The 13,723-nt window shown below is 39.3% G+C and overlaps 1 protein-coding gene across 1 annotated transcript in view; it reads left to right on the forward strand.

Moving 5' to 3' along the window:
• The window catches only part of cxxc4 (CXXC finger 4), a 34,651-nt gene extending 22,612 nt beyond the window's left edge, over positions 1-12,039 (forward strand). Inside the window, exon 3 of the mRNA XM_055041363.1 lies at positions 9,293-12,039. Coding sequence (XP_054897338.1) covers positions 9,293-9,337 — 45 coding nt within the window. The 3' untranslated portion in view covers positions 9,338-12,039. The remainder of the gene's footprint in view (positions 1-9,292) is intronic.
• The last annotated feature ends 1,684 nt before the right edge of the window (positions 12,040-13,723 follow it).

Below are 13,723 nucleotides of genomic sequence, written 5' to 3' on the forward strand. Positions count from 1 at the left end.
GGCTCCTTGGAACCAAAACATGCTGAAATCATGGGAAGTTTAAACATTTTTCACTGTATTGTATTCAAGTTGGACTGCAATGTAGAGGACAGAGGACAGAGCAGTGTGGTGTTGCCGCTCCTGCAGCTGTTGCTCGTAGCCTAAGAAAAGCATGCCTGAACAAGGGGCTGCAGGCTGGTAACCAGAGATGATACCCTGACTAATTTAGATCTCATAGTGGGCTGTTCACTTTGTTTTACTCTATGATGAGAGGAGCTTATCTAGCACTTGAAAACTCCTGCTAACTTTTGTGAGTGTCAATTATACATTTCTGTTTTGGTCTGTGTTTGAGAATCAGAATAACAAATAAATGTTGAATGAAATAAAAACATCATTATACCAGTAATAATAGATTTGTTTGGGGTCTGAAACAAAAGAAATTAGACAATGCTATGCATCTTTTATTTATTTTTTATATTAATGTGAGGGGTGTGATGAGACCTGGTTGCAGTGAAATGGTACAATGTAGTATATAATGTACAATAACGATACAATAAGGGTGAATATTAGCTGGAGCCTCAAATATGAAGGGGTGTATATTTTTAAAACTTGCATCTATAAATCATAGTAGTTAATGTGTTACTCTTCGGTGTTAACAGTTTGCTCACAGTGCTTGTAACTAAAGCGCTGCTGTCCAATGGTGATGCTAAACTTAGCATTTGCTTCACATATGTTCCTATTGATTCTACACTAAAAGGCCATTTCACAGAATTTGTTGTGCTTGAGCTGCATTTGATCCTCTCTCGTTTAAACCCTAACATGCTGAGGGATAATAAAAAGCATAGCATTAAATAACAAACATGAATTTGGATTTGTGGCTTTTTAGTCACTGTAAAACCAGATAGATTTGACCTCTTGTTGGAAGAGAAAGAACAGACAGACAGGAAGGGAGCTTTAGAAAAGAAACAGACATGTGTGGTAATTCTTCACTCAGGCAGATTCCTTAAATATTATTTCATATAAATGAAATTATTTTCTATTTATGAACACCTAAAGGAAGCAATTTCAATATTTTTCTGGCTTTAGGACAACCTTAAAATTAGAGAAGCATAAAAACGAAATTGTATCCACCTCCACTACATTATTGTCAGACATATATCGTCTATCATGCGTTTATCAAATTGGAAGCTCTGCCAGATTCCTGCAAAATGGCATGAAAGTGTGTTATTTTTTCCTCATCCTTATCTAATACAGTCCAGTTTTTTGTTTTGATTTTTGATAGTGTCCTTTTATTTAGAATTGTTGTAGATTTAGTTGATTCCCAAGCCTAAGCTTGGGAATCAACTAAAAACTTGTCAGGTTGTTGCTAATGTAGATTGTAATACAAATTGAAAATGCTCTGATAAAAAAAATAAAAATCTTCAAGTTTTATAAATGAAAAAAAAGTTCAAATTATTTCACTGATGAAAAAAATATGTGTCTCTTTGAATTACTTTTGCAGATAACAAACAACTGAAAAATTATTTTCATGTTAATGCAATCAACTTACAAATGCACAAATGTGCAAGTTTTTTTGTGGAGGTCATTCAGTGAATTTGAGCAACTTTTTGGGTAATTGAAACTGCTTCCCTTACTGAGAGACATCCTTTAAACTGTTTGTCAAAGGCCTGTATTTGCTACCAAAGCAGCGTCTGTCAGTGCTTCGGTGTGATGCTGCATTTTGGCCGTCTTCATGTGAACGCCTAGATGAGTTCCACCACGATGGCGGCCTTGGAGAAGTGCCTCTCATAAACGGCCCTCGGGTGGCTGGGATAACAGTGACAAGGCTCCAGATGAGATTTCAACCCCCTCCCACCAGCACCGGCGAGCTCTCCAGGTGATGGATTGCGATACCTTCCACGTTTGAGCTCAGCAACGCCCCAATATTTTTGCAGAATAAAGTGACAGGATATGTAAAACACATCAGTTAAGGGTGACTGCACCCCAGAACCTCTCTCAGCTGCTCCACTCCTGCTCCATCAGCGCTGGAGGCCGGTCGTGAATGATTGGCTTGCTATCATAGTGCCCCCCTGACTGACTGATGAAACAAATTAATTCTTGTCTCTTCCCAGTTTTCTGCTCTAAAAACAAGTTGAAATCAATAAAAGCATGGTGTCATTTGACCACTCTGGAATGATTGCACACTGAACTTTCAGTGCCAATGACTAAGAAGTGTCGAACAATCTGTGCGCGTCTGCGTGTGTGTGACAGTGGTGATTATTTTTATTTTGGTTGCAGCCTGTCAGGCGACTGTGGTCATAAAAACTGGGCTCTTTCCCAGTGTGGAGTCTAATAAATAATGGACATTGTCACAGTAATGTATGGGCCATGAGTTATAATGAGCATTTGGGAACACATTGCCTCACTCCCGCTGGCTCCTATTCAACCTGCTTAATGTTACTCGCTGAAATTCCTTTCCCCCCTTCTGCAGCTCCCAAATCTCTATATTATCTTCCACCTTTATTTAGATTTTTGACAAATTATTGCAGTGTAAGCATTCTCAAGAAACCTTGAGAGTAAAAATATTGTACTATCTTGGTATTTATTGCAAACATCTTTCACACAAACTGCTTCAATTTCAAACAAACTTCTGCTTCTGCTTAAATTATACATTGATTACTACAACTATACCAATGAATTTATTGCACAAAATTCTCTAGGTTTTTGCCTTTGTAAATGTTTCTAAAGGCACCAGAATAACAGACTACTGTTCCAGGAGCCAGCCTGCAGGCAACCACTTCACATATGAGCCACTTCTAACTTAAACTGCAGTTTAAGCTACAATCTCTATACTTTCTGCACTCAGTGCTACAAATATTTGTATGTCTCTTTTTCTGCCCTCTGACTGGACATAAGTGGTCAGCCAGCAACAACAACAGCAGTGGTTCAGCGGCCACTGCATTTATCCTTGCTTTGAATATCGGCATAAAATTCATAAAATGTCTTTAAACCATAGGAAAGATAGTGAGAGAAATGATAACCTTTTCAAACTATAGATTTATAACTCCTTCATATGGCGTACCACCTTGAAACCAAAAGCTGAATGGAGAAAAGTGAATTATGTTGGAACTTCTTGTGACATTTTATTGTACTCTGTTCATCTGTTATGGGCCTTTCCACTGTATGATCCGACTGTCAGCCGATCACATGAATTACTTCTACTTTCAATTAAAATCAGACCAATTCATCTTTCTTTTTATTATTGTTGTTTTTCAAATATTGTTGAAATATGTATCCACTGGGTGTTGGGGGAGAGAAAATAAATTATGCAAAATTGACTTTTTTGAGCTTTATAGTACATTATAATGTGATTTTCCGTCAGAAACAAATCATTGCTTTGACCAGTGATTTGATTAACAAACCCTTGAGCCTCCCATGGCTACCATTGTAATTAATATAATAAAAATAAAAAGGTTTTTTGGTGGCTAAAAGTTTGTTAGCCACCAAAAAGGCGTGCAACATCAAGTATCAAGAAAATGATGTTTGGATTTGGATTTTTTTTAAGGACAAAGACAAGCGTAGACTATTTCCACAAAGCGACTCCTTGGAGATTCAGTCCTCCTACCCCACAGATCACCCCTCCCCCACATAGCTCCATCAGACTAGTGGCAGCAGAAATGAACAAACCTCAGAAGGATGTGTTGAGTTTATCAGTCAAACTGCAACATTCCTGTGAACGGTTGTAAACATCAATCTACAGCATGGAGAAGCATTGTTCTAAGAAAGGATTGTTGGAAAAAGCAGCAGCTTCTTAAAGACACAGAGGGCAATTTCAGTGCCTCTGTGAAGTGAAATTTCTTTTAAGAAAAATGTGCTACCTCTCTACCTGGCCCTATTTGTACCCTGGCAGGCTGATTTTGCTCTGGTTCCTGCTCTCAAACCAAAAGGGTGAAATGGTCCCAGAATTTTACCCTGGATCTTGGAAAAGCTTCTCGCTGTGGAAATACACCTTTTGTGGCTGGGAAAGAAATAGAAAATTCATCAGCAATTACAGGAAATTAAAAGTTTTATGATGTTATGCCTGCCTGTGTGTATGCTCTGTAAGTACTGTAGAAGGGAGGGAGGGAGAGGCAGTGAAGGGGCCTTTGTGACAAGGCTGGCTGAGGGTTAGTGCCAGACATGTCTCAAAAGAAACCGGGGCACATTTGCAATCACCCTGAGTTCAAAAGGGTAATTTATTCACAGTCTGTGGTTAAAGTAGCGCTGCTCAAAATGCCAGTGGGATTGTGCTGGGAAGCAGAGCAGTTGAAACACATTATATTCATTTTTCTCTCGCTCCCCCTCTCTTTCTCTCTCTCCTTTTCTTTTCCTTTTTTCCTCATGGCCCTCCACATCTCTTGCTGTTGTTTCTCTGAGCCCTGTGTGGCATCTTTTAACACACGCTGGCGAACATATTTCACTTTTACACTCATCCGCATTGACGTCCAGGCGCTGATTGAATTTTGAGGCGCTGCGGCGTCTGCCATTATCATCCTCATCGTCTTGAGTGGTTTATCTCTGGCCCCGGCGCAGAGTGACGCCAAGGCTGCAGGGGATAAGAAGAGCGGGGCTTCGGTGGGCTGGGAGGTTGAGGACATTTCATGCATTTTTATTGTTTGTGTGGATAGAAAACGGTTTGGACCTGACTCAAAGGTTGGATCCTTAAGATTGCATTTGAAGGCTCAAGTCCCCAGCACATATGAGCACCATTTTAGTATTTTTTTTTGACTTTGCTTGTGAGTCACCCTCCCGTACGAGCCAATAATGTCTCTCCACCACCTTGCCCAAATCAGCTGACAACATGTCTGCAACATTAACGGCACATGCCAGGTTCGGTTAGGATCACAGGGCGTCTTGGCAGCCCAGAGACCTCACACTGCCTCACCAGAATCAGCGGAGAATTATTCCACCACATGTCAGTTTTACTGTGCTGTTATCACCCAGAGCCACCGGCAGACACTTTAGGATACCCTGCCTACTGTGGCGATGTGGTGGGGTTAATTCGAGGTCTAGTGAAATTCTTCCGTCTCCTGGAGTCAGTTTGCCACTTTTTTGTGTGTGCATTTACAGCCTGTGCAGAAAATTGTCTCTTATGTTCCTCTGTGTGTCGTTGCAGCCGGGTTGTTTTGTATGCTTTCCTGCAGAGGCAGCGTCATTAACATAAGGCGCAGCCGCTGCTTCAGAGTCTTGATTTGAGGTAAAACCTTGGCATTGCTCCTGTGTCCCAGGTAACACGGTCAGCGCTTCCCTTCTCCTCAATCGTTCAATTTCTCTTTCTTTTTCTCTAGCTTTCCTATCCCGTCTTTTCTCTTCCTTCCTCCCTTTCTACCAGTTGATGGAGTGATTTTGAAGGTGGAGGAGCAGACAACGCAGAGCCGGTGCTAATTGAGCCTTCTTTGTGCCTGGTCACTGCTGTGTGCTGAGGAGAGATGGCCTGGGAGTGAATCCAAGCAGCACTCAAGAGCCCCACTGGATCGATAACGCGGGGAACTTAACAAAACAGAGACATGCCGAGTGCCCGGATCAGGGTCATTATTGTCTCTGGTGAGCCGCACTTCCACCAGGGATTGATCAATGTGAGAATATGGATCAGGATAAACATTCTTGGCTCGCCTCACTCTCTGCTTTGCTTCAGCTCCCCAGGCATTACAATGCTGACAGAAATGGGCTTAAGCCTTTAAAGTGCCCCTGCAGATCCACCATGGAAGGTGCAGATGTGTATCCTCCACATTAGTCGGGTTTGCTCTCTGCAGAGTCGCCTTGATAGGAAAAATTACAATACAGATGGGCTAAAAATTTTACAAATCACAGAGCATATCTAGTTTTAATTTTAAGAAATATATCAGCTGAGAAGTTTTTACATTGACTTAATAATTTCCTATTTACACATTTCTCACTATTTTACCAGTGCAAGATAAAATATTCTATATGTCCAGGCAGGCAGGGAGACAGAATATTCTGCTTGCATATTGTCTGGTGTTCTGGTAGAGCCGTACTGATTTATTAAAGTCTAAAGAGGTCATGAAAAGTTAAGATGTTCAACTGGCTAAACTTGTGTTAGTTATTTTTCCCCTCACAAAGGACTGTGTTATGTTATGTTCTTTGCACAAATTTTTCAGATGTGATCATTTTGCAGTTGTTAAACAGAAAACAAATTATGCAAACTGAAGTTTGCATAAGTTAAATACAAGAAAATAACAGTTAACCCTATGGGCATAACAATACATCCAGCTCATGATATAATACAATAAACAATATAACGTCCATGAGGATAAAACAAGATTTTAGCAATATGTTTGAAAAATAAATAAATAAATAAGAATCCCCTTTTTTTCATTAATTTTACTAATTAGATCTACAAGTTGTATTTTACTGAACCTATAAGTTTAGAATTATCCAGTTTAGATTTTTTCTTTTGGTATTATAACCTAATGATGATACATGTACTCTTGCGACACTATAAAAAACTGAGAAATAGCCCTTTAGTGCAATAGGAATCTAAACCAGTAATGTCAGCATTGCTAGCAGCTAACAGTTAGCCAGGTGCAGTACTTTTAAAATATTACAAATTGTTTGTATTGTCTACCATTCTACATGAAACGTAAAGACCCAACTCAAAATTTAACTCTAAAGTGAAGCTGACTTCAGCATTGTTAACAGCCAACCACTCATTGTCTGTTCACTGTTATGGATGTATGGAACAAATTGTTCAGAACTTTCTCAATATGTCAACATTTCCTTTTAGAGAAAGTGTAAAGTTCTGTTTTTAATGTTTCCTGTCCCTAGACCTTTAGTTCTGGATGGAGGGAACGTGACAACACCAGTTAACCATCACTGCCCTGGAGGGGACTGATAACAGTGGTGTCATCTGAAAATTTCAAGAGTTTCATCCTGAGTAATTTATGTAAATAGAGAACAGGAGAAGTTAGAGAAAACTGCCAGTTTTATTGGCTCTTGTTTGGGAGAAGATGTTTTCCACCTGTTGCTGCTGGTCAGTCAGGAAGCTGATGATCCACTGACTGTGAACTGGGAGAGCTTCTGGTGGAGGACGTTTGGGTTGGTGGTGTTGAAGGCTGATCTGAAATATAACAGTAATCTTACATTATAACATGTTATGCAACATGCAGTGAAATAATATAATATAGTAGCATATTAATAATAGTTTGGACTCCGTTAAATACATAAAATCACTCATTGTCAGCAAATTCAGAGAGGTTCAGGAGAGGGAACTTCTTTTGCCGAGAAATATTGTTTCAATGTTTCGACATCTTGTGTCACAAGATCTTGTTGCCTCCTTACTAAACAAATGTTAAAGCCACTACAGCATATATTAAACGAGAGTAACAATGCAACCACATCTCTCTACAGAAGAAAATCTATCAGTAAAATATTTTCTCTTTCTTCATACTTGAAGATTTCAAAAAAATGTCTAGACAGTTCCTTTTATTCATGTCACTCAGACATCCTTTCAGTTATTCTGGCTCTATAAAATACAAGCAAAATTCACATAGTAATTTATTAAACTGGATAGAACGTGACAGATGTAAATTAATGAAGTCACAGTGACATGCAGCAATAATCAGCTCATTGCTAATAGGTAAAAAAAAAAAAAAAAAAAAAAAGGAGCACAAAAGGTCGACATTAGATGTGTGAGAACATCTTGACTGCTTCAAATAAGATGGTGTTTCATTTCCCTCATGGATTTAAATTGGTGACGATGGGCCCCTGCTGCTCTGGGCTCCTCTGTTACTCACTGGGAAGGATAATAGTAATTGGTTAATATGTTGTGAATATATGGGTTTTATGGTAAATGATTTTTACAGAATGTTTGCTCCCGAAATACGTGATGAGCTTTTGCTGTCCATTCGAATAGACAGTTGTACGTTGTGTCTTGGAATAATTGTTTTCCGAAGCAACTGACACATCCGCAGTGATCTATTCTTAACTCTTTCACAAGTAGTGGGACATGTTACCCAGGATGATTTGTCGGAGGCATCATAATCAGAGGAGATGTTTGCAGACATTATTTTTGCTGTTGCTCAGGTTAATTCATTTTAGAATTTAGTTGCATGGCTGCAGTGCCAACCACAGAAATGAGTGATCTTCTGTTGCAGTAGCTTGTCATTCCATAAGATTCAAGAAAAACGCAGATTATGATTTGGGTACATTTATTTAGTGGGAAAAGTGACTGAATATTAATGTATAAAATTGTGACTAATTTAGTTGTTTTCAACAATGACTGGCACCACTCAAAATTCAATCTAAAACTGGCAAGTTTGCTCTATGCAAACTTACAAGTTTATGTCACAAATAAAACACTTTCTAAGACACATGTTAACGCACATCACCTCAGAAATATATTTTAGAAGCTGACCTTTCATAATAATCAGAAATAAAACATGTAAACCATATTTTTCAACATCACATCTATACATTTTTTTTGTGTGTAGTAGTAATATAAGAACTTTGAATACCTTTTAATTTGCAGTCACGCACACAGTACAGCCCAAACTGCATTGATCACTCTAAAGAGCAGCCTCATCAAACCCAAAATACCAAGCAGAAAACAAACGAGGTTAGCAAGTACGCTTGGTCAACAGCCTGTGAACTCAAGGATAATGCTGCAGCCGTCATCAGCCTTTAAGGAGTCACCAATGACACTTGGTATTAAAATGTCAAATTGCCCCTTCCTCAAGCTAAAATGATTTTAGTTGTGATTATGCACCGTTTCCCCTCTGTTAACCCTCTTCCCTCACACACTCGCACACATACAAAAAAATATGCTAATTGGTCATGGGGATTGGAAGGAGACTCTGGTATTTCACGTCTCTGACTTCTAAATGAGTTTCAGGACACGCAGCACGGAGGTTTTTAGAGAGAAAGAGGTGGGGCAACTGTTGGTGCGGGCTCAAATTGAAATGATGCTCTGTTCCCCCTCACTGCGGCTCCAGCTCACAGTAATTAAATGCCTCATTGTTGCTCCATGGGAATTTGTATCGAATGTTTCATCCAGGGTAATGATTATTTGGGTGTGGGTGGGACGTGCATGTAATCACCTTGGCTGGCTCTCTGATGAAACACTTGGTGGTTGGGCTTCAAGTGCCTTCAGGGATTTCACTTTACTCAGACTGTTTCTAATTTTTGAATTGATAATAAAAAATTAAAAATTGAAAAATAAAAAAAACTTTGCTTTTAATTGCTTTTGAAATTTCTGAAGGTGTTCCTTCTTTTGACCTTCACTTGACCTCAGAGTCCACAAATTAAAACCTCCTTTTTCACATTTTGTCTCTCACAGAGGACGCCGGTAAACAACGGGGAAGCTTTTCGGTGGTTCTTTTAGAAAAATGAGAAGCGGACGCCCATCCAGCAGCTGGACGACAGGCAGGACTCTTGACTGTCTGACAGGAGAATTTCATGGACACACAGCACGTAACGCGGCCCAAACACTTTTGAAGAGGACGCAAGGAAAACAAGTGGACAGACACAAAGATAAACAAAAACATAATGGTGTTGTTTTAACTCTGTAATTTCCTTTTTTCCTGTGTAATTATTGTACCTTTTGACAGTATCATTATGTATATTTTTGGTGTCTATGAATGTGTTTTCAGTGTCGTGGCTGTAGGTTTGACAGCCAGCCCTGTGTAAAGAACTCAAACAGACAATCATACAAACACACTGAATCTGACAAAAACAAAGAGGCCACAAGAATCAATTATCAAACAAACACCTGTTACTCTGGAGCAATAACTGATACTGTTGATCATTCCTCATATTCACCTTTCAGTAACATTTATGCCCCAAACCGAGTCATATTCTAGGATTGTCTTTTAGCTCTGTTTACACTCTAAAAACTGCTGGGTTAAAAAAGACAACACTAAATTCAAGTTATTTTGCTAACACAATCTTGAGTTAAACACAGGCGATCTGACCTTTGGTTGATTAACAAAATAGGGTGTCTCCAATGTCAAGACACTGGAGTAGGTTTTTAACTGAAAATATTGGTTAAAATGACAAATGTTTTAACGATAACAAAGAGAGGGTTGAAATAATAAATTATAACCTGGCTATTCATCCTTCATTAAAAATGATCAGAAGAGGAGTATCAATCTTGTGGGGGAAAAAAAATTGGCAAATTTTATTTAGATTTTAAGGAAGATCAAAATTTTTTCATACCAATAATTATTGGGAAAAAATATCAGCATTACAGCAATCAGCTCGCTCTTGTAATTGCTCACCAGCTTTTTGCACATTTCCCGTGAAATCATTGGTGACAAGCGCAAAGTGAATGAAAAGGTCTCCTCACCATAACCCTAATCTTTAGCTCCCTCCACATGTTTTTGATGAGATTCGAATCAGGAGATTGGCTAAAATGTTAGTTCTGCTTCCAGCCAGAAGAAATATATTCAGAAAAAAAAACAAAAAAAAACTTTTAGTGTTATTTTAGGACTTGCTTGATTCACCAGGGGTGTGACTACTGTTGGATAACTTTATATAAACAGTATAAAAAGGACCTCTCCATTTGATTTTACGACTGGGCCTTTGGTCAAAGTGGGTCTGTTGAACATAGCTAGCATTAGCCTGAGCTAACTACTTAGCAATAAACAGGCTAAATGTGTGGCAAGTAAAACAATCTAATCTACATGGGGCACTTTTCTCCTCAGTACATAATTGCTTGAAACACAAAAATTAAACTAAACGGTAGAGTATTATATTTGAAATAAATATGTTAAATCAAGATAAATAATGAAAGTAGTTTACCTATTAAATTTTACTGTAGTCTTAGCAGCTAAAGGGCTAGCGTTACATTTAGTTAGCAAGCTTCATCTTCAGCATTAATCATTGACACAAAGCATTGACATCAGCAGTGTTATCACAGCTATCAGGTTGACATCGTAACCTTAGTTTTACAATGATCTTGCCTCACTGTTTACCTGTATTTACACAAAATAAAAATGAAAAGAAAGACATTGTTAGGATGCATGTCACTACAACAATACTGATAAGTGATGACCTTTTAATTTCCAGCTCGGTTTAATTTTTTATGAGATGAAATCTTTCCAAACAACTAAATTTGTCTTACTTCTAAGCAAATCAAAAGCATAGTAGCCTTCTGACCGGCAGTGCACAGCAGCATTTGGGGGAACAACAGCACTGCATTACTATACAATCAGTGCCAAAAGGTGTGATCACTCTGGCACTTTCTTTGGCAAACTACAATGTTCTAGAAATTACACACTGGGAGGTTTCTAGACAATTTATACTTTTTTTTTTCTTTTTGATACATTCCTTATACGCTCATATTTAATCTCTTTGCCAGTCTATAAAACTTTGGTCGTGATTTCTGATTTTCAAAAAAAAAAAAACACTCAACTTCTGTTTCAACAATTGACTTAAGAAATAACCCAGCAGTTTTTGTGTGTGTGTAATGTTAAAACTGTGTATACCAGTGTGGAGGCGGCAGCAGGCATGGGGACTGACTGAGCTTGTGTGGACACACTCCAGAACAGGGCACATTGTCCTGCATTAGTGAGCTGCACTTCTAATTGTTAGTATCGGCACCTGATACTTAAATGCTGACGGGAGGTCATATTCCCCTAGAGAATTCAATCTTTTATTTCTCACAAAACTATACCAATTCTTATATCTTTTTGGTACCGTTTTGTTTGGGGTCACTGAAGGTTAATATGAAAGCTGGAAGAAATCCCAGTGAAGTACTGTAAACTACGGTGGAAAATCTGGAATTAAATGCGGGACGGTAGACAGATTTTGCTCTGAAGCTAAAGTATATTCTGGACTTTTCTTCAGTGGAGTAAAACAGCAGTCCAGTCTACTGCAAAGCGGCATTAAAACATTCCAAAAGACAAAGTTATTCAATAAGTTACTCATTGTCTTAAACCCTATTGTTGCATGTGTAAATGTGTTTTTGGTTTTAAAGATTACTAAGAATTTGTATATCGTTGTTGTGATGCTTTTATGTGTTAAAATAAAAAAAAAGAGCTTCAGTAAAGAAAAAACATGTATTTGGACGGAAAATTTTTGATACACAAGATGGAAATAAAGACACGTTTAATAGATGAGAAGAACAATCATCAAAGATCCTCCGATGGCGACTTTCTATGCGGCAGGAACTTATCCCCAACAATAACAATCTGAAGGAGACAGTAGAAATGTAACAGCTTTGGTTACCTCCCCAGTCACGTATTCCCTCGAATACTAAAATGTTGCATGAAGACGAGCCGGTTCCCAGAGGCAGCAGACTTTAAAGGACTTGTGAAATCCCGTGTGGTTTGTCACGCTGGAATGCTCTGGGAGGGAGGTGGGGGGATGGAGGGATGCCAGGAAGCAAAAGAGAGGAGGGTGGCTGGTAAGGTGGGAGGGTGAAGCAAGACAGGCTCCTGAGATAACGTGAGCAACTGAGTGATGGCTGGGTGTTTGAGTATCAGGGGAAAGGAGGGGGTGTAATAATGCTGAGGGAGGAGGTGGGGGGCAGCAGTGGGAGGGGAAGGGAGGACAGAAGCACATTTGGACGATGGCTGAGGTGGGGAGGGGTGTCAGCCTCGAGGAGAGGCGAGCAGGGAAGGAAGAAATCATCCGGGACCGACTTCTCCCCTGACTGAGCACGCTTGCCATCAGCCAAATTGAGCTGCCGACTGGTTAGAGCCGGACAGGAAGACGGTGCTCTGCAGCGGGGGCGTTTGGCTGCAGTGTAGCATCCGAGGCACCCAATCTTCCTGGCTGGTCATCAGAGGCTGATGATGTGCATCAGGAGTGCTCCGGCTGGCTCGCTCCCTGGCCTCTGAGATTAAATAACATCAGAGACAGCTCCTCTCTAATCCTTCCCTCACCTCCCACTCCTCGCTCTGAAACTGGGGTTCTGTAAGTCCTCGGGCCCCAGCGGTAATGTTCAGTTTCTTGGTTTGACAGGGTGGAGAGGTAGCGATTCACAGGGTAGAAGGATGCAAGCAACTTGGCATGGTGGCAAGACTACATGACAACACCCCAGACCTCACAATGGTTCTGTAAATTGGCAGCACATTAAATTATCATCCTCAACCCAATTTAAGCTGTTTTTCCAAAATTAATACATAGGTACTCTAAATTCTTCCTAGATTTCTTAGATTAGCAATTTTAGAGTTTACAACAGGAATGTGAAGGTAAGTTCAATGTCACAACTGTTTCAAAAACACGGGGGAAATCCTACAGGCTTTTCACATTTTGTCACATTACAACCACAAACTTTTAAATATTTAATTGAAATTTTAAAAGACAAACCAAGTTAAAGTAAATCTATTAAGTGGAAGGAAAAGGATACATGGTTTTCAAACCTCCTTTTCAAATTCAAATACAAAACTTGCATTTGTATTTAGCCCCTTTCCTCTGATGTCCCGAAATAAAATCCAATGTAACCAAGTTCAAAATTAGTAAATAAATAGCCTAATCAAGACTAAGGAACACATTAGACAGGCCAGGGATTAAGTTGTGGAAAAGTTTAAAGAGTGGTTAGATTATAAAAAAATATCACAAGGTTTAAACATATAATAGAGCTCTGCTCAAACCATCTTGTGAAAACAGAGACCACAAATTTAAACAAACATGGGTATCCAACTAAACTCCAAAGCTGCTCTAGGAGAAGCAATGAAGAGGACCATGAGTACAACGAAATACCTGCAGAGACCAACAGCTTATGCAGGAGAAGCTGTTGCCATGATAACTATTCCACAATTCT

Source organism: Poeciliopsis prolifica, unplaced genomic scaffold (assembly GCF_027474105.1).
Source record: "Poeciliopsis prolifica strain line A6 unplaced genomic scaffold, Auburn_PproV2 SCAFFOLD016, whole genome shotgun sequence".
NCBI classification, from domain to species: domain Eukaryota; kingdom Metazoa; phylum Chordata; class Actinopteri; order Cyprinodontiformes; family Poeciliidae; genus Poeciliopsis; species Poeciliopsis prolifica.